The sequence below is a fragment of the Scophthalmus maximus genome, chromosome 17, assembly GCF_022379125.1.
Source record: "Scophthalmus maximus strain ysfricsl-2021 chromosome 17, ASM2237912v1, whole genome shotgun sequence".
NCBI lineage: Eukaryota > Metazoa > Chordata > Actinopteri > Pleuronectiformes > Scophthalmidae > Scophthalmus > Scophthalmus maximus.
In genome coordinates, this window is record NC_061531.1 from 19524001 (window position 1) to 19546064 (window position 22064).

The following is a 22064-nucleotide window of genomic DNA, read 5'->3' on the forward strand; positions in this document are numbered from 1 at the left end:
TTCTTCCGTACGGACGGATGAACACGAACACGCTAACGACGGCTGCTCTGCAGCGGCAGCAGAGCTCGGCCTTATAAAAGAGGATTGAGCTGCAGGGAGCTTCGCACTCAGCACCTTGTGGCCTGTTTCCACTTTAATCTCACAGCCTGATGAGTCCTGACAGGGAGGTAATTTTAGTTCAGAGTGTTTCAGATCGTTACAGCGGCACAAAGCAGTGTTTTCAGCCGCGGCCTCGGGGGGGCCGCAGAGGCTGGAGTCAGTGGAAAGTGCTCGGCTGGTGGAAACCGCAGAGAAGCTATAAACGGCGGCGGGTGGCGGCCGTGCAGCCGACACACCCAGCAGCAGCAGCAGCCTCCCGCCGCTCCACCGCCCAAAAACAGGCCTTTTAAAATCCCAGCTGCAAATCTGCTTCAGTGAAGGCGAAGAGAGAGGAGAGAGAGCAACGTCTCCAAAGTGAAAATAGTTATTTATTCAGAAATACTGCGAAACATAAATATTTAAAAAAACCAACAAGAAAATAATAATTCTTTTTGTGTGTGTGTGTGTGTGAACGTCACTTTAACACTGTTTAACGTTCGGGACAAAAACACAGAAGTTTGTCGTTTAACAACTTAAAAAGAAAGAAAAATCAAAAGAGTCTTGTCAGCTGATTTTTAACATCAGCGAGTCCCACGTGTTTTATGATTTGGGCCCAGACGACTGACAGAAAGGCTTCAAGGGAAGAGTGTGCGTGACCAGAGGAAGTTTAAAAGTTATCGTCTCCTTCTATGAAGACGTACTTCATAGAGTCCGGCTCATGTTGATTTATCTCTATGAAAATATATTGTAGGAGTTATTATTGTCCAGTTGTTTTCAGCTGAAACGACACTGACACATTTATTCACACATCCAGCAGTGACATTGTCCCACTGATGAATATGAGTCCAACGCCGACTCTGTTTTATCTCCGTGTTTGGTCTCCTCCTCCTCCTCCTCCCAAATTTCCACCGTTGTGGGACGAATAAGAAGGACTTCCTCATCTTATCTCATCTGAGGCTCTTGAGCTGCTAAATTCTTCTCTCGGACTGTGTTCGTCTGCCGTTTGGTGCCGATCGGGTCGACGAGGAACGTTCTTCTTATTCCAGAAAAAACGAACCAACCAACCAACACTGGGACGTTGCTGAGCGATGAAACTGAAACTGTAAAAGTTGCAGATTCGTCGTCTGTCGTTTCATGACAGATGTTTTCTGATGTGTAATAATTCTGTGTTTCCCTCGTGTTGCAGAAGATTTCCTCTTTTCCTGGTTTATGAACTCGTCCTCAGTTAAACGTCTCGATCCTGAGGCCTGAATGAGGCCTGACAGACTCAATGACTGGGTAAGATTTAAAAAAAAAAAGAGCCATAAAATGGAGGGAAAAAAAAATACAAAGTCTAAATTAGATCCAGTCGCTCCCAGACATGAGCGACGCTGCAGCAGCGATCAGACAGACGCCGTCTTTTGCAAATAGATGTTTGTCAGACTGAAGAAAACCCGCCACAGACGCCGTTATGTTCCTCGTCGGTCTATGAGCCCAGGTTGTTCATGGGCCACAGAGAAGCTGCGACAGCGAAAAAAACCCAACTTTTTAAAGAAGAACGTGTCTTCACCGAGCGCCTGCCAGCGAAACGCCCACAGGCTGTTTGCTGTCGGCGGCACGGGTCGGTCGGTCGTGCTGCTTTGGCTGATTGTCTCGACGCACGCACACACACACGCGCACACACACACACACACGCACGCACGCACGCACGCACACACACACACACACAGCTGTATTAAGTGTGTTTTCCTTTGGTCGGAGGAATCCGTCCTGTGAGAGACACTGACTTTGGATGCAGCAGGAAGGACGAGCCTCACGTTCCTCCAGGATTCCCAGTTGCACTTGATCGTCCGCCGGCGTTTTGTTGTTTCTTCTTCCTTCAGCATTTGGTCGAGCCCTTGCTGCCGCCGCCGCCGCCGCCGCCGCTCGTCTTGGGGTCGATCTTGGCGACGAGGAGTCTGAGCGAGTCTCCCGACGATCGGATCAGTTCTCTGCCGCTGAAATGAGAAAAGCACACGGGAGGGTCAGCAGCAGCGAGAGGAGATCAGGGCCGCACACACCTGTACGCCTGCGCGTGTGTGCGTACTCACGTGTTGTACTCCATCCCGACCAGGCTGATGCCGTTAACGGCCAGGATGCGGTCGCCCGTCCTCAGCTTGTGACACTCGGCGGCAGGCGAGTCGGGGACCACCGACTTCACGTAAACCCCCATCATTCTCAGCGGCGTCTTCTGTTTGGAAGACAAAACGGGAGGGAAAAACACGATTCCCGTCATCTGCGGACGCGGACGATCGACGTACAGTGATCAGTGTGAGCGCTGAATGAACAACCCTGTGACACGTACAGTTCCGTCCACGAGCGCCAGGCCGAGGCCGCGAGGTCCTCGCTGAAGCTCCACGGTGAAAACCTCTCGCTCGTCCTCCTCTTCCTCTGCCTCCTTTTCTTTCTTCCTCTCTGATGAACAGACAAGAGACAAACACACAATCAAAAACAAGTTGCATTTTACTCCATCTAGCAGAAATATATATATTTTTTTCTTCTGCATTTTGTACATAGTAATAGGATAAATAATAATAATCACAACAATGCCTGAGGGTTGTTCTACAGACAATCGAGCTGTAGAGATGCAAAGACTCACAGTTAGCAACTAGTCAGATGATCAACTCATGATCAATTTGACTCATCAACTGCTGATAATATTTTATTGAGTTTATTCTGTCGTGTGAAAAATGTTGAATAACTGTCAATGAGTCCAAGGTGATGCCTTCAGGTGTCGCACCAAGAATCCGAAATCCAAACTCAGAAGTCTTGTCTGAGCATGTTGCCCCGGTGGTGACGGGACGACGCACGGAACAAACAACAGACAACAAACAGCTCTGACGCCGTCAATGACCCTGGAATCAGACGTGAACATGTCGCTGTGGACACGCCGCCGCGCTGTGGCGAGGAAGTCCCGGGACGCAGCTGCAGTCTGCTCCCCTCCTCCTCCTCCTCATCCCAACATGCCGCCCGTCTGCCCCCCACGCAGGACCTGACCCGAACAATGCCGCCCCCCCCCCCCCCCCCCCCCCCCCCCCTCGATTAAGATTCCACGCACCAACCCAACTGTAAATTCCCATGACGGATCGGCCGCTGCTCTTTTCTCTCCTGACATCACCACCTCTCTGTAACTCCTGCAGCAGATTAAAGGATTAACAAACTTTGGAAATAACATTCGCCGCGAGCCAGAAGCTCAGAGGTCGGTGGGCCGCGGGCCGGCGGGAGGGAGAAACTCCATGAAAACAAAAACGTCCTTACAGATAAATTCATCTTAAAAATGACAAAATATTCACTTTAATTCTCATAAGAAATATCTAATTGTCAGTAACAGTTTTAAAACTAGTGTTGGAAATAAATCATAATATTGTGGAAAAAAACAACTACATTTTTTGTTGCTATTAGTAATATAAACATTAATTAGATTATATATAAGATGAAATGGTATAATTTACAACAAACGTGTAAATTAAATAGAAGGAACTTAAGACTGTCAATTTAATGCAGTTTTTAATCTTATTAAAAAAATAACAAAATACTGATAAAAACTTAAATCAGCGACTGGTGGGGATTATGGGAAATAAACCAGTTTTTAAAAAGTAAAGAAAGAGGATTTTGTTTCATTTGAAAGTGGTTTCATTTCCTTTATCACAGTGAAATGTGTTCAGAAAATACTTTGACAAACAATTAGTAAACAAAAGTAAAAGAAAAACCTCAAACATTTGATGATTCAAGCTTCTCACGTGATCATTTATAGTAACTTGATAATTTTTAGGTTTAAATTGTCTTTAAAAAAACTATTCTAACAAAGTATAACAAATACTTTCTTAGAATAGTAGAATAATACTATTTCTGAAGGTTTTTATAAACCAAGCTGGTGGGTAATGTTGGAAATAAAGATATTAGTTGTCTTGTATTAAACTACTGTGAACACATATATATATATATATATATATATATATATATATATATATATATATATATATATAAACTTACTGTATATCCTGAGATAAAGCCAGATGGCTCTGATTCAGTTTAATCCTCAAACCATTTAGGCAAATTACGTTTGATGAAAGAATTAACGGAGGAAACTCAAAGCAACAAGTGACCAATGAGAGTGGAGGTGAACTAAGTCCTTCACGGGCGTCTGTCTGTCTGTCAGCGAGCACATTGCCTCAGGTCGGACCTCTTAACGTACAAACACACAATCGCCCGTGATGAAAAGTGGTTCCGAGGTTCCTGAAAATCCTCTTAACTCGTCGTGAAAACGGGGCCCCGGACCATGAATGAGGGGGGAAAAGGACAAAACCAGAAGTGAAGATGAACGACGACACAAACAGCCGCTCTGGAGAAGTTCAGGATAAATGTCCCGACCTCGGCGAACGTGTGGAAGCAGCTTCACTCGAGCTCTGACACTTTCAAGTCCACAAACGTCGCAGTATTATTTAAGTGTACATGTTACTGGTGTGTTGACGTGGTCTCCTCCACATGACCTAATGACGGAGGGCGTACGAAAACAACCAGGCTGGGAGAGGAAGCGCTCCTTCCTCTGCACAGCGGACCCTCCCTGCGCCGCCGTCCACTTGACATTCCTCAGTGAGAGATGAAGCGCTCCACCTCTTTTATGTCGCGGAACCTGGAACCGCCGGGGACAAAATATGCGAGCAGGTCGGCGAGGTCAAGTCACTAAATACTTTCCCTAATAGATTCAGTCAGTCGGACGAGGAGGAGGAGGAGGGAAGTGAGGTTCTTGGGAGGACCGAGCGCCGGTGACCTCATTCCAGGACGTTAGAGGCGAAGTTGTGAGTCGTGAATGAGCCTTTTCAGACGCCTTGTTTAACATTGTTTACCCCGAAAGAAGTTGGAAGTACTGGATTTTGCACATTCGACAGCGAGTGGTTTTCTGTATTTGTGACGAAACCAAATCCAGCTCCATCAGGATTCGTTTGAATTTCAAATTGCAGAGAAGTGAAAACACATAAACCTCCTCGTCCAGCAGAGGAATGTGAAAACACCAGATACAAGTCGCTACAGTCGATGTCAGACATGTCAGAGGACAGACACAGGGTGGAGGGGGACTTTGAAGTCTGTCAGCTGTTTGTGAGGCAGAAGTGTCTATTTCAAAATGGACTTTTTTAAATGTTTTAAATGCGATGCAACTGTTTTCATTTTGATCGATGTTGGTGGAAGGATGGGACATGATGGGACGTGATGGGACCTGATGGGCCATGATGGGCCATGATGGGACATGATGGGCCATGATGGGACATGATGGGACATGATGGGACCTGATGGGACATGATGGGACATCATGGGACTTTCAGTTACCTCTCTTCAGCTGGCGGGCGCCCTCCTGCAGATCGGCCTCCAGCTCGGCCAGCTCCATGCCCTGGGGGGTGTTGGGCGGCGTGAGCAGGCAGGACGGGTCCAGCGCCAGGCTCTTGTGGTAGCCCGTGTCGGCCTGTCCCGGCAGGGCGTTCTGCAGCTCCAGGCTCTTCAGCTTCTGGGTCAGGACCGCCTCGCAGCTGCCCAGGTCGCCATGAGACCCTCGGGCCTGCGCAGGCTCTGCAGCGGCGGCGGCAGAGTCCAGGTCCGCCCGAGGGAGGGGGCAGGTAACCGGGTCGGAGACCACCTGATGGGCAGGATCCTGGAAGACTCTGACGGAGGGCGAGGCCGTAGACTGGCCGTCTGCGGTCGTCCCGTCTGGAGCCTTATTGGTTGAACATAGAGTCAATCAACAACAGATGCAGAGACATCAAAGCGTCCTCATGAAGTCCGGGGTCGCGGAGCTCGTTACCTGTTCCTCCACGTCGGACTCGTCTCGGGTTTCACCGCAGGGCAGCCGACCGATGAACTCCCGCAGGCGGCCGAGCTGTTCGAACAGAGCCGGCTCCAGCACGGGTTTGCCCAGCTCCAGGTGGAAGGTGCTGCTGGGCAGGATGAGCGGCGGGTGGTTGTCAAAGCTCTCCAGGATCTCGCCTGCAGGACGAGAGAAGGGACGAACACCAGTTACCATCCATCACCCGGGGTCGAGGACCCGGCCCCCGGCCTCCTCACGAAATTCAATCCCCCACGTAAAGCTGCTGTATGTGGGTTAACAGCCAATTAAGACCCATTAATAAAGTGCAGGTTTGGTGCCACTGACGATGGATGTTTTTTCAGTCAGTCTGGATTTCAGCTCTGGACTGAAGCCGGTTGGTTGATACTCACAGGACAGGATTAAACAAATTAAACCGGTTTCATTTGTAAACACATCTGGTTCCTCGTGTTTCAAAACCAGAACTTTTGCCCAACAGTCTATAAATGAAAAAGTCACCGGCTTGTTTCAGTATCGTACAGCCGCTCAGTGGAGGTCGGGGGCTGCGTTCCAATAAAGTTGAAATGAACCTTTAGTCGCCTCTGTCAAACTTCTCATGTCAGTTGTACAGATGCTCTGGCTCCGTGTGACTCACCTGTCCTGACGGCGTCCTGGGCGTCGCCCGGTGTCGGGGTCCATCCCGTGGGACAGACTTTGCCACAGTTGTATTCCCTCAGCAAGTGGTGGAGCTGGGCCGGGTTCAGCGCGGCGAACTCCGTCCTGAGAGAAGCCCAGGACGCCTGAGCGGACATGAAACCACGAAGAAAACTAAATCAGGCAAAGTTATTCTCAAAACCCTTCATGAACTTGAAACGCTGGATTGTAAAAGCGAACCACTGGCGGTTTCCTTTTGAGGAAGGAAGAGGTTGTTGTTTCCGCCCCCAGTCCGTTGGTTGGTTTGTTTGTTTGTCAGCAGGATTACACAAAAACTGCTGAACAGATTTACGCGAACAAATAAAATTTGGGGGCGGATCCAGAAAAAGGGGCGGATCCAGGATTTTTTTTTTTTTAATTGTAATGCTGCGTTCACCCCAAACGCGAAGCCAATATTCATGTCGCATTACGTTTACGTAGGATCATTTACATTTACTTGTGCAAGTAAAGAACAGGGAATAACCACCGTTTAGTGCCGCAACTAACGATTATTTATATAATCAATTAATATGTCGATTATCGTCCGGATTAATCGATTGGTTGTTTGGTCCAAAAAGTCATAAAATGGTGAACAATGTCGATCATGTTTCCCCCGAACTCCAACAGGATCTTTTGTTTTGTCCACACACCAAAGATCTTCAGTTCACTGTCACAGAGGAGCAAAAAACACAGAACATATTCACATTTAAGAAGCGGAAATCAGAGAATTTTGACTTTTTCTTTCATAAAAACGACTCGATTACTAATCGATAAATCCATTAACTGTTGCAGCTCTAACCCCGTTTTCCGTCGGGCACGGACGTCGCTGACGTCGAGAGGACCTCATCTCTCCAGAGGACCTCATCTCTCCAGAGGACCTCATCTCTCCAGAGGACCTCATCGACCTCATCTCTCCAGAGGACCTCATCGACCTCATCTCTCCAGAGGACCTCATCTCTCCAGAGGACCTCATCTCTCCAGAGGACCTCATCGACCTCATCTCTCCAGAGGACCTCATCTCTCCAGAGGACCTCATCTCTCGAGAGACCTCATCTCTCCAGAGGACCTCATCTCTCCAGAGGACCTCATCTCTCCAGAGGACCTCATCGACCTCATCTCTCCAGAGGACCTCATCTCTCCAGAGGACCTCATCTCTCCAGAGACCTCATCTCTCCAGAGACCTCATCTCTCCAGAGGACCTCATCTCTCCAGAGGACCTCATCTCTCGAGAGGACCTCATCTCTCGAGAGACCTCAACGCCTGTTGGCTTCCGTGACATTTCGCTCGAGCTCAAACATTTCAACTGGAGCGGAGGACACAAATTTTTGCGTCGCATCATTCAAAATTCGTGTCTACTCACGTCTTTGCATTAACTTTGTATTCGACCTCATTCAGATAGTATGTGTTTTTTAAAAAACATTTTCCCAGATTTCCCAGAGAATAATTGAATGGATCTTGATGAAAAACAAATCAGGCGTTTTTAGGCAACTGATCTATGATCTGCGATGGCGTCCAGCTCGGTGTGACTGAACGTCAGGAGACCGTTGGTTTGTGATCTACTGAGTTGCCACTCAAGAGTTCACTTATAGTCATCGGGAGAATGACAGGGTGGGAGAAACAAGTCATTACCCAACACGCCTGCGTCCATATAAGGAAAGAAAATCATAGCTTCTCTTTCGTTTTCATCCAAAGCGTTTTAAAACAATTATATGATCCAGTAAATAGTCTTTGTCGCCGTCGCCTCAGGGCCAGATGTGGTGACGAAGCCTCATGGGAAAAATGTGTCTGATCTGATGCTGGTGGAAACAGTAGCTCTTCAAACGCTTCAAGGGAAAACGGAGAACGTCCGAATCACGAAATATGATTCCAACCGACTTGAGATCTTTTGATGACGTACGGAAAGTAGCTCGGGGGGAAGGAAGCGACGCTCGTGGGATTATTGCCAGACAAACATTACGGACGTAACGCGCGCGGTTCCAGTTGAATTGGAGGAAGTTGAGGACGTTGCCCAGACAGAAACCATCAAGTTGAACTGGAGGCGCAGCCCTTCTCTCGTAACACGCGAGAGGAGCGGCTTTAAATGCTGCTTATGAAAGAGCAGGGACTCTCTTTGTGATGTCTGAGCGAGTGTTAATGTCTGGAAGCTGGATTCTCCTCAAATAACTCCTCAGATGTTGCAGGCAGGCGGAAAAAGAGCGCCCGCGCCGCGCCGCATCCCCCCGCATCCCCCCGCTGTGATTTACAACCGTGCCACTGCAGAACAGCTCCAGATGGGATTCTGTCGGAGGGTGTGTGCTCCGTCGCCGCGGCCACAAAGTGACCTCATGCCGGGGCAGGGATGTACGTGAAAACCGCCGGCTGCCTAGCGACCAGCCGCCGGTCGACAGCTGCGAGTGGCACAGTGGAGACAGGTGTCGAGCTCAGAGCGCCATCTCCGACCCAGTGGCTCCGAATATCCAGCCGACGGATGGTTTTGACTTTAAATTAGATCTGTGGTGGTTTCCTCCGACGGCTCAGTATAGAGAGACGGGTGCAGGGTTTATTTTGAAGGGTTCTACAGTTTTTAAGGTGTACAGGTGGATGAGGCTGTTGTAAAGTGAAGCACGTGGCGACTTGACCACAGGAACACGCAGCAGCCTCCTCGTCATCCTCTCTCCAGCTGCCACAGACCTGTCAATCACTCTTTGTTTTTGCTGGATTTGTACAGACTTTAAGATTTGACCTTTGTTCTCCACGTGTCACACCTGCATCGTGTGCCAAGTTTTTACTTTTACGACTCGCCGGCTCAGCTTCCGTCTGTGGAGCAGAGTGAGCACATTTGAACGGGTAACTTCATGAAGAGGTTAGGTGTTGGGTCGGCGAGATACGGAGATGAAGCACAAGTGAAAGCAAATACAAGCTGTTCCAGCGATGCACAGTATCGTTTGATGTTGTGTGAGCCAAGACGTAAGAGTGGCATCTATCATGTGCGCAACTTAGATGAGCGAACAGTTTCCCCCCTGAGGTGTTCCCCAGGGCTCCACCTGAGGCCCCTTTTCGTTTCTCTTTGTCTTTGCTCCCACTGGGATCTGATGTTTTATAAAAGACAAGATGCGACTCACAGTTGTACTTACACCTGTTAAGTTGCTTTTACTCTGATAATATATGACTTACATTCTCTGACAAGAAAGGTCTGAATGATTTTCAGTTTGATAAGTGACGACCAATGACATGATCCTTTTAGCATACTATTGATTTACTGTGTTCCTGGCATCAGTTTCTCAGTGGTGTTAAAACCATGAACCGATAACAAGCCGTCACAGAATTTATGGCGTTATTAGTTATGAGAAAGTTATTTTGTCAAAGAGCAAGAGTCGCTGTAAACTGCTGCTGTGGAAAAAAGTGAAGTGAAGTCTCAAAATTTCCAAAAGATGGAAAGTTTTGCAGCTAATACATGAACAACATGTGAAACTAATGGGGTGAAGAAAACAGGAAGGAGGAAGTGATGTCGTCTGACCTGCAGGAGGGTTTCTTTGGGTGTGGCCAGCAGATTGACGGCGGCGGAAAGCTTCTGGAAGTACTCGGTGGCCAGGTCGCCCAGTCCGATGCTCTGGATCCAGTCCATCAGCAGGTCCAGGTTGGCCCGAATCTGGACGCCCCGGGACCACTGGTAGAACCCAGCGACAGATCCTGGACGACAAAGTGGCCTTGGGTTAGTCCTAAACTACAATATCATTACATCTACAGGAGGCTTCTCTCCACGTGACACAAGTGAGCGGACCTCGGTCCATGAGCGCGTTGAAGAGCGACGCGTTGATGAAGAAGAACAGGTAGGCGCAGAGCTGCAGCGAGATGTCCGGGTGCACCTGGAAAGCCGCGAGGAGCTTCAGCGCCTCCTTCAGCACGTCCAGGACGCCGCCCAGTCCGTCGGGCGCGCGCAGCTGACCGCTCTCCGAGAACGGGTTCCCCTCCAGCAGGGCGGGCAGCGCCGAGTACATGCTCTGTGGACAGACAGAGAGACATTCAACGTCTCTGTGCGGTAAAGACAGACGTAGCCGGACGTTCTGAACCACAACGATCACCACTGATGATGAACCACAGGCGGTCAGAGGTGATGAGGATGCTGCTCGGAGAAGAGACCTGATTTTTACTTACAGTACAAGTACAGTGCGACAAAGTGAGTGGTCCTGTTTGGTGTTGCTGTTGCAACATCATGGGGACTCACTGTGCGTGTGTGCGTGTGTGTGTGTGTGTGTGTGTGTGTGTGTGTGTGTGTGTGTGTGTGTGCGCGTGTGTGCGGGTGTGCGTGTGTGTGTGTGTGTAGAACGAGCTGTTTCCTTGTCAGTTCTCACACAGATCCGGCTCTTATCACGACTCCTTCTTCTGAAAACAGATCGGCCATTGTTTCACATGCAGCATGACATCACCCTGATAGGTGAACGCACACACACACACACACACACACACACACACACTCTCACCGTGACTAAGATAATGACCTCAGACAAACTAAGAACCTTTAAAGACGACGGTAACCAACAGGCCTGCGGCAACAGACGCTGCAGATCAACGGGTCGTGTTCTGTGTCTGTGGATCAGGAGCTTTTATACGGAGAAAAACTGGAAAAATTGATTTGAAAAACAACGTCTGCAGCCGCGCTAACGTCCTCATGGGCTTCTTTCATACTCTAATTTTCAAATCGACTTAGAAGAAGGAGAAAAAAGAAGAAGTGGAAAAATGTAGAGTGTACATGAGGAACATTTCAGTCACAGGAAATTAACAGAAAGACCTGGCACTTCCTCCCTCCTCCCGCTGGGTGTTTCTGTGATGACAGTTTGTCCCCTCGTGCAGGAAACAGGCTGCTGCACATAACGGACAATCCTTCTCCTGTTTTTACATCTGACTGAGAGACGCTTACCACCCAACACATGCACATATATATATATATATATATATATATATATATAATACATGTAGTAAAGGGAGAAATGACAGCATTTGTAAACTGAGCTGGAGCTGAGTGATTAACAAGCTGAGAAAGATCATATAAATAAACACAATAAACTCTTCATAAGACTGAAGTGCACATGAGCACAAAAGACGTTTTTCCCTCTGTATAAACTTTTTTGCAGCAGAAGCAACAGAAAAGTGAGTTTTTAAAAACAACATCACCGACTGTTCCTGCTTCCTTCCTCAGGTTACGAGTCTGTTGTGACGTCGTCTGAGACCAGACGGACTTTAATGAGCCGCGTTAACGTGGGGAAGCTGCTTAAATCTCAACTGGGAGGTTTCACCCCTTTGGCCTGTTAAAAGAGGAGACTTGACTATTTTCATTTATGTGTGTCACAAAGACCGACCAGACTTATGTATATACACAATTACTTTTCATAATTTTTTCCTCCTGAGGTGTTCCGCAAGGCTCCATCTTAGGTCCCATTTCATTTTCTTTTTGTCTGGGCTTCCACTGGGATTTGTTCATAAAAAGAAAATACAAGCCACGGCACAAAGTTGTTCTTACAACTCAACACCAGGTGAAACACAAAATCCTTAAGAGAAAAAATTAGGGTATGAGTTTTAGATTCTAATTATGATAATACAACATTTTATTCTCTTTTCTTGAAATATTTTCCCCCCAAAATAACGTTGCTGCTCTTAGAATTAAACCTTATTCTTAAAAAAAAAAAATCATTAAATTAGTGAAATATTTAAGAATTTTACAATTTTTTTTTTGCAGAAAATTATTACTTAAAAACCCATTTTTCCATCCTGAGATGCTACTAAATTTTAATTGTTTTTAACTGTATTTTACATTTTCCTGGAAACCCCCTCTGGTCCACTCCTGTTAATTTGCTCTGTAATAAATTTGACTTAAAAACTATTCAATTCTCACCAAGTCAGGTCTTCTGCTGTTTACATGACTCAATGCACCAGGAGAGACGAGATTGTGTGTGTTTATGTTCCAGTCGGTGGAAAAGACACCGTGTTCACTATCTCACGGGCTTTTTCCTGAGCGAGAGTCTGTTTCCCTGTCGGGACGACGCTCGATGGAAACGTGTTTACACAGTCCAACTTCCTGCTCCGCATGTGACTGACAGGTCAGAAGCTGTGAAACGTGCTGTTATAGGACTCTATGCTGTTGAGGTACAAGACGACTGTGATCACACGACCAACCCCCTCTGCTGTTCTACAGAACAAGACTTGAAACGAGACAGTCTCTCCTGCTTGGTTCTTGAAATTATTGGCCGTTGGGTGACGCCGCAAATTTGTTTTTCCTCGTCATGAATTTATTTCCTGTCTCGCCAGAAAACCCTGCAGAATAAAATTGACCTTTTTTTTAAAAATAAAACTGAAAAAACCCACAATAGACTGAATAGAAATGCTCAACAGCCTGGAAACATTAAGGCAAAAACAACCCCCAGAATTCAACACTATCTCTTCTCAAGAATCATCTGCAGCTGTCTTTGTCTGTCTTATGTCTTGGTCATGTAACGTGTGGTGGCCGACCTTCGTCAGATAGTAGACGGACTGCTGAAAGGCGAACATGATGACTTCTTCCAGGACCGTCATGGCTTCCTCACAGGCCGTCCGAGTGGACGACATCTCCGCGTCCCACAGACCTGAACACGAGATGTAAGAACAGAGCAGGTGTCAGTGGTTGACGCGCCCAGCGCAGGTCCAACCGGTCCTGTGAGCAGGTCCGCATGTTGCCGCCCACCTCCGGCCTCCTGGCCCCGCCTCCAGGGCAGCAGCTGGGGGACCTCGTGCTGGATGAAGTGCAGCAGCTCGATGGAGTTGGCCATCCACAGCACCAGCGGCCGCAGACCTGGGATCAGCTCCTCGGCGCTGGGCAGCGGAGGGAGGCGGTCGGGCTCCGCGTCACCGGAGCTCCTGGCGGAGAAGAGACGGCGAGGTGGGAGCGAAGGACACGCATTTTGAATTAGAGCCCGGAAGGGTTCGATTTTGTGGGGGCAGATGCCGATATCGATATTAGTGAGTACAGGATATCCAATACCGATACATCGGCCGATATATATATATAGACATATATATATATATATATGTCTATATATACTGTATATATTAATCTGTCAATGATCCTAAGATGTCGTTATCAAACCTTAATGACAAAGAAATGTAATTGAGTCTTGATATCTTAGTTTAACCATAAAAAACTTGATCATAAATAACTATAGATAAATAGAAAACACAAATACAATCAAATATATAGAACATGAATTAAGAAAATAAACATGATTTATTTTACGTAAAACATAAACATAAATGCACATAAATGATTTCATATTGCTAAACAGACGCGCTGTGAAAGGCTCATATCAACCGATATATGTCATTTGGTGTGAAATATTAAACTCTAAAAACATTCTACATGAAGTTTTTAGTTCCTGTTATTTGACCAGTGACACTGACTGAAGCCCACTGAAGTTTTTTGGCATTTAATAACTTTGCCCCTCTGCTGAGTTGCACTAAATATAATCCGCAGCTTGTGATCGTGAGAAAACTGTCAGCTGCTTCGCAGAGACGACACTGTGAGAAAAATTCCATCTTTGCACAACCTGCATGTACGAGACTTCACTGTGAGTCAGACTCTAATTCCTCTTTTGTTCAGGCTGTAAAACTCTGTTCACTCTGAAAACACTCGGCGGTTTGTCGACTCACGTTTCTGGCTGGATCGCCGCGAGTTCCTTGGTCTTCTCCTAAGAGGGAGATCACACGGACAAAACATCAGTCTCATCGCACAACAACCGACTCCCAGCGCTGATGACACACTTCATGACTCTCGGCCGTTCTCCTGGGCCGTCGGCAGACTCGTCCTTACCCACATGACGAGCTGGATCTGACTGGCGATGCGGAGCAGCAGCCGCCTCAGGTGCGGCGGCTCGAACGCGGCGGCCGAGTGCTGGATGCAGAGGCTCAGCAGGAACGCGGGCGTCAGCTTGGGTTCGTTCCCGCCGGGGTCCGGCGCTTCCAAAACCTGCCGCAGGACCCGCTCCTCCTGCTCCGGCCCGTAGCTGAGCGAGGCCTCCGCGCCCTCCAGGTCCCGCCAGCGCGGCGGCGAAGGCCTCCCCCGGGAGGTCTCCGCGGCGGCGGCGGCGGCGGCGGAGCCGCACGACAAGCACGAGGGCGACGCGTTCGTGTCCGAGCTCGGGCAGAGTCTGCTCATCCACGGGGGCGCCGGGCGGGACCCCGACGTGCTGGTGGGATCCTTGAACATGAACAGGTAGTGTTTCCCCAAACCCACCAAGTCGCCCGGGTGCAGTTCCTCCTCCTCCTTCAGGAGGAAACCGTTCCTGGTGACCGGGGCCCCGTGGAGCGGCTTCAGCAGCGTGGTGGGGGTCTGGTGGTGAGGGTCCAGGCGCCGGACGCAGCAGTGCTGAGGCAACACGTCGGGGGCGAAGAGGAGGACGTCCACCTTCAGCCGCTCCTCGTCCTCGCCGTTGCAGTGCTCCCTGCAGCAGCCCAGCACGGTGGTCGTCCCGCTCATCAGGTAGATCACGAAATCCTGGGGGGAAAAATAAGACAATTCTTGAATGAATTACCTTTCAAATATGATAGATAATAAAATATATTTTTGAATCTTAATAAATATTTTTTCTCAATTCACATATTATCCGATTGACAAGAATGTAAGTATTGATGCAAAAAAATTCTGGAAAATCTCCTACAATTTTAACATGATAATATGTTAGAAAATAATTAAATGGCTGCCATAATTTCCCAGAGCCCTAATGACGTCTTCCAGTTGCTCGTTTAGTCGACGATGGAGACGGAGGAGATATTAATTTGAACAAAGCAGAGTGGAACAATCACATTCCACCATAAATGATTAATCAACTGCGGCTGCATCTAACGATTATTTACAATATCGGTTAATCTGTCGATTATTTTCTCGATTAATCGATTAGATGATTGGTTCATGAAATGTCAAAACGGTTTCAAAAACCCTCAACATGATGTTTTGTTTTGTCCACACACCAAAGAGTTCCAGTTCACTGTCACAGAGGAGCAAAGAAAGCAGAACATATTAATATTTAAGAAGCTGAAATCAGTAATCAATAGAAATTAGACTTTTTTTTTCTCATAAAAACTACTTGAACCAATAATCAATAATCAAGATAGTTGACATTTAATTTAGTAGTGGATTAGTAATAATCCCGTGTGTGTGGGACAGGGCGGCCTCGTTCCTGTGTAACGCTTTGGGACTGAAGCAGCAGGCGACATGTGGACGTCGGCGGGATCAGCGCAGCGTTAAGTACGAGCCTGCGGGCGACAGGCAGCGGGCGACGCCACGGACACGGACGTCTTAAGAGTGAGACGTCGGCCATGTCCGCGACCTCAGGGTCACCGAGTTGAGACCATAAGTCAGGAGATGATAGCGTATCGTCGGAGCCTCCACGTTGTGTGTGTGTGTCAGTGTTTGTGTCCACACAGAGGTTTTAATTCATTAAATGCTTTGTTTAGCACCGAGGGCGTAATTAGTGACGACGTTTCTATTGGATTAAATGATCTCCCTCAGGTGGTTTAACATCCTGCTCAGTTAAAACCAGAGCGATTCATTGGTCGGCCGCTAGAAAAGTGTTTGTGCCCATTTGAAAAACTTTTATTTAACAGAATGCAAACTTGTATTTTATATTTTGAAAAATCTTTTATTTCCTTTATTCAATTTCTATATATCTGGTCGTATTTGTGTTTTATTTTCATTTATGATAAATGATTTATGATTTATTTATGATTAATTTGAACATATGTATAAATATATACACACATATGTCTATGTATATGTGTGTGTATATATATATGTTTTGAGATCAATGCTAAAGACAGTAGAGCTGAAATGATCAGACAAAAATTAAAAAAAACAATTATCAACGATTTTAATATTTGATTAATCGTCAATCGATCATTTAAAGTAATTTTTCAGACGTGAACTCAATATTTTTGGTCTGTTTCGTCGAACACCCAAAAACCTCTCGCCGCTGAGGCTGTGACCTGTGGTCTGTCAACACACGAGAGAGACGCACTTCCTGTTCCTGGGAGGGAACATGGAGGTGACATTTTAGTTTTTTAAATGCGGGAGAGTTTAAAACCCTCGGTATGTAGATTACAGCCCCCCCCCCCAAGAATAGTTTGTGTGTGAGGCTCATCCTGCTCCGGTGTGTCTTTAATCAGGTTATCTCAGGACTCGCAGGACCGAGTGCGGTCTGAGAAACGTCTGCTCTGACTTCATGGGATCTTCTCCCCGAGGTTCTCAACGTAAGACGCAGGAGGCGACGCTCCGAGGAGGCGACGCTGCGAGGAGGCGACGCTGCGAGGAGGCGACGCTCCGCTCCGAGGAGCCGGTGTTAAACCCCGGCGCTCTGCCCGGAGACGCTCAGCGACCTTGTGTGCGACAGTTGGCACGAAGAGGCGACCACCGAGAGTTTCAATATTTCAACATGTTGCTCCTGTAGTGAAGCTCTGATTCGCCGATCGATGCAGAGTGAGAACGTGAAACGCTGGTTGGCCTCACCTGTCGGTGGCTGTAGCCCTGCAGCAGGAGGAAGTAGGGGAAGTCGAAGGGCGGGTGGATGGAGTACTGCGTGGTGTTGTCGTCGCTGCTCTCCGTCTCCTCCTTCTCCACCATGCCCAGCCGCAGCACCTCCTTGTCGGCCTCGGCCTCGGCGTCCTCCCCGAGCGCGCTCCGCCGGGCGCGGCCCGCCTCCTTCCCCATCGCCGACACGTCCATCTCGCTCAGACTCCGCCAGAGGCCGAGCGCGTCCGCCACGTCGTCGTCGGCGCCGCCGCCGCCGTCCACAAACAGCGACGTGACTCGGGAGCGGCTCTTCTGCAGCTTCCGGGCCTGAGCGTTGATGCCTGGAGGAGACGAGAAGGACGAGCGGCTCGTGATGCTGAAGATACAAATCACACATGAGGAATGAACAGTTGTCTGTTCAGACTGAGGCAACGGCTGCAGAGAGATGGAGGAGGAGCTGAACGGGACGAGGTGCGAGGTTGGTCTGGAGGTAGAGACGGTCGTCCACTTGCCCCAGTCTCCATGACAACGCGTCTTTGAGCAAGACACTAAATTGCCTCTGACGGCTCTTTAATGAAAATACAGTCCAATTAATTTAAAACATTGATTTCCTGATGCATGTCACTCAAAATGTGAGAACGCATTTGCCAACAGACGTGTCTCTCGACATCTTCTGGAACATTCCCTTCCCTTCCAGTGAGCCCGTGTGAGAACAGAGCAGGAAGCTCACGGCGAGCGAGGCGACGCCCCGCGCCTGAATGCGCCTGAATCTTTTCTCGATTAGTCGACGAGTTGTTCGGTTCATACACCAAAGATATTTAGGGAGAAACCAGAAAATGTTCACAGTTAAGAAGCTGAAATCAAAGAATTTTGACCTTTTTTTCTTTTTCATAAAAACTACTTGAGACGATTAATTGATTATCAAAATAGTTGTTGATTAATGTGGTGGTCGATTGCTCATCGATTAACTGATGCAGCGTCTGAATCTCCTGCTACGTTCTTCACACGTGAGCTGCGGCTTCAGTGTCACTCAAACCTTCTGAGGGGGCGTCGGCTCGCTCACTGTACGGAGGCTGGAGTCCTCCTGACTGATGGCCGCTGAGGTCACCAGGTGACCTTGACCTCCGACCACGGAATGACCCCCGGCGCCGCTCGTGTGGTCGACGCCGAGTTCAGTGAACGGGCGAGAGAAAACACCCGAGCGAAGGGAAGAGAGAGAGGAAGGGGGGGGGGGCGTGGTCGCGTCCGTCCGATGCCGACCTGACCCGGCAACACAAACACGGTCCGGCTCGTATCGGAGCCGTTAAGCACCGTGGAATGTCGGCGGCGGTCGGCTTCGCGCCGCTTATCAGCTGTGGAAGTGGGCGTTTGTCCACATTGTTCGGCAGCAGCGGGGACACAGAGCCGCCGGGCTCGCAGCCTAAAACACCACCGTAGTGCGCCGCCACAAGTAACCGGATCAAATCTAAGAAAGGAAACAGAAACACCAGCGTCCGTTCGGACTTGCGAGTGTGACGACCGGCGCAGTGTCACTGGGGTGTAGTTTCCTCCGTGCAGCTCCGGTGTGTCTCAGCAGAACCGGGAGCGATGCTGATTGAGGGCCCGTATCAGCAGAGCAGCAGGTTGAGAACCACAAACACACCGGAGCCAAAGTCAACAGGGAACGAGGCCGCAGAGCACACCGGCGAGGCAGGAAGCCGGGAGCCGTGCACAGAGAGAACAACAACAGCCAGGAGGGGCCACGCTGAGGGGCCACAGGCCCGGTGGGAGGAGCCACGACGGGCCCTCGCTATGACACAAAGATAAGAGCTTTTGTTTTCCTCTCGACCTCTCGGCCACCTCCCGCTGCTCCAGCGGCTGATAAGCGTCTGACTCCACCGTGTCCCCGAGCGCCGGTGTCGTCGTACCTGCCGTGACCGTGTCTCTGTCCTTCAGGCTCTGCTCCCGGACGCTCGCCCTCAGCTGGATCTCAAAGCGCCGGGCGAAGCCCTCCTTGGGTTTCCACAGCGACTGCAGCATCAGGGGCTTCTCGGCGTCGCCGACCACCCGGAAACACTCCCTCCTCCAGAGGCTGTCGGCGCCCGTCTGGCCGATCACGTCGCAGAGCACGTAGTCGCCGGGCTCCTCCTTCTCCAGACAGTACCTGCGACAGCAGAGGCAGAAAGACGCAGAGTCAGGAGGATGAATCCCCGTGAACACATGTTCAGACATTCACAAGTTGTAGAGTTGTTCAACGTGATGATTCTAGATCCTAGAGTTTATCCAGACTCAAATCTCGTTGCTCAAACTGAAGCGCTGTAGGCCGTCGTCTGGGAATCGAACGTATGACACGCAGGCGGTGAGCGTCCTCACCGGTCCAGGGCCTCCTTCACCAGCTCCTTGGCGCTGGACTGCGTCGTGGCCAGGACGCTCTTGTAGTTGGTGCCCTGACAGATGTCGCAGCCGAAGACCTTCAGGATGCCGGGGACGGACATCTGGCTGGACAGCTCGGCCGGGTCGTCTGCGGCCTGGGGGCCGCCGCCGCCGCCGCGGCGCCCGCCGTCGCGCAGGTCGGGGCTGTGGTTGAAAACGGACGACAGCCTGTTGTTGTGGCGGCGGATTTTGCTCTTGGCCGGCTGCCGGACGCCCGCGCTCTCCGGGGAGCGCACGGTGTTGTCCGAGGTGCCGGACCTGAGAGGACGATGAGGTTTACTGGTTATTAACCTTCAAATGTTCACAATCAGCCATTCAGCCCTTCAGCCAAGGCGTCGTCGGTTATCTCTCATGATTTATGGTTTATTAAACATCAGAAAACAGTGAAAAATGCCTGTAAATGAGACAACAAACACCATCTGACTGTCCAACACTCCCACACGACCAGTCGAGTACTGTGACGTCACACAAGGAGACAACCTGAAACCATCACACCGTTGATCTTCTTGCTTGGAAACCGACTTCTTAATATCTTAATAGCTGCAGATTCATTTTTCTGATCCTATGAGTTGGTCGGTTGCCAAATATTTCACATCTCAAATGTGAAGATTTCGTGTTTTTCTTTGTCGCACGAGGACTCAGATGTCACCTTTTGGGGCAAAGTAGAAATGATGATATCACTACATTTCTCACAGAATTGATAATTGAGCAAGCGAGAAAATAATCAGCGGATCAATCAATGATTGAAGTTGCTGGGGACAGTGTTGACAGCACAAAGTGACTTCATCTATGACTCACAATCAATTACAGACACAATCACCTTTTCCCTGATGATAGATATAGATATGTAGATAGATATTGATCCCAAACTGGGAATACCCGGTGTTGCAGCAGCAGGTAACTGAATTTACAAAGCGCAAAAAACAAAAATTTAAGAATCGCAAAAAAATTACGAACGAAACAAAAAATTTAAGAAAAACCACAAGAAACTTTAAGAACAAAAACAAAAAATTACCAGCTGCAAAAAAATTACGAACAAACAAAAAAAATTAAGAACCCCCCAAAAAAATTAAGATCAAAAAAAATTGAGAACAAATAAAACAAATATTACAAACAACAAAACAAAAAAATTAACGAACCGCAAAACAAAAATATGTAAAATTGCATTGATTAGAAATAAAGTTGCCATGTTGCAGCTCTGATTTATCACCAGTGCACAAGTGTTTTGAACGTGTAAAGTATCTTAACACAGTAATACAGGTTATTATTCATCCACATGAGTTCTGTACAGTAGAGATGGTACAGAGGGGAATAAGATCCAGACTCACTGCAGGGACCCATTGCTGGGTTTCCTCCCCAGCTTGGCGAGTCTCCTCTTCGGGGAGCGGAGCAGCAAACCCACCGGGAAGCTCAGCGCCTGTTTGTGGACGAGTCCGCGGCTTCTCTCCTCGGAAATCATCGTTCAACGTCCACACGAACTCACCCGGAGAACTTCTGACGAGGAGGAGGAGGAGGAGGAGGAGGATGAAGAGGAGGAGGAGGAGGAGGAAGAGGAGGAGGAGGAGGAGGAAGAGAGGAGCATCGTTCACCGCGTTCGGAACAAGTCACGGGAACCTGGAGATGCGGAGGAGCGTCGGGTCCAGCTCCTCGTCCACGACGTCACACGGGTCGGGACCGGTTCAAGGCTCAAGTCCACAAATCAGTTTCCAGTTGATGAAATCACAGCCGAGTTGAAGACGATGAAGAGGAGGAAGAGGAGTCCCGAGTCCTGACTGGAGCAACAGATGGAGCGTCCCGTCCCGGTCCCGTCCCGTCACCTCCGTCGAGTGACACCTCCGTCCTACTACAGCTGACGTCACTGCGGCTTCACGCACGTGGTCAGGGAAGAGGCGGGACAAGTTCCCGCCCACTCACACACACACACACACACACACACACACACACACACACTAGGTCGGGTAGTACTAGTAACGGATTACATGTAATCTCGTTTACTTAATCGGATTACAAAAAATAAGTAACTATAATCAGATCAGATTACATTTTGAAAAAAATAGTAATTTATTTATATTTTACTTACACTGTCAAGGATTACTTGATACCCTTTGGATTATGACTTTTTAAAAATATGGCAATTTTAAAATTACGATTTACGAAAAAGTATTATTATATGAATAATAACCGATGCTACTGACGCTGTCTGTAAAGCCACTAGAGGTCACCGCTCATTTGTAAATGCGGAACATTCGACAGTATAACAACAATATGTTACTGTATACATTACACAACAATATGTTACTGTACATTAATCAACAATATGTTACTGTATACATTACACAACAATATGTTACTGTACATTAATCAACAATATGTTACTGTATACATTACACAACAATATGTTACTGTACATTAATCAACAATATGTTACTATATACATTACACAAAAATATGTTAGTGTACATTTATCAACAATATGTTAGTGTACATTAATCAACAATATGTTACTGTATACATTACACAACAATATGTTACTATATACATTACACAACAATATGTTAG

General features: G+C 48.3%; 1 protein-coding gene across 1 annotated transcript; it reads right to left on the reverse strand.

Moving 5' to 3' along the window:
* Positions 1–447: 447 nt before the first annotated feature.
* Positions 448–21619, reverse strand: si:ch73-281f12.4 (Ras-associating and dilute domain-containing protein-like). The gene is made up of 16 exons (XM_035615770.2): positions 20834–21619; positions 19446–19763; positions 19001–19236; positions 17091–17434; positions 14400–15083; positions 14240–14277; positions 13278–13450; positions 13067–13179; positions 10344–10563; positions 10080–10252; positions 6546–6690; positions 5891–6072; positions 5422–5803; positions 2402–2511; positions 2148–2287; positions 448–2054 (listed from the first exon to the last, which is right to left on the reverse strand). Exons 1-16 carry the CDS (start codon positions 20962–20964, stop codon positions 1937–1939), a joined length of 3507 nt encoding a protein of 1168 aa, XP_035471663.2. The 5' UTR covers positions 20965–21619; the 3' UTR covers positions 448–1936.
* Between the last annotated feature and the right edge of the window lie 445 nt (positions 21620–22064).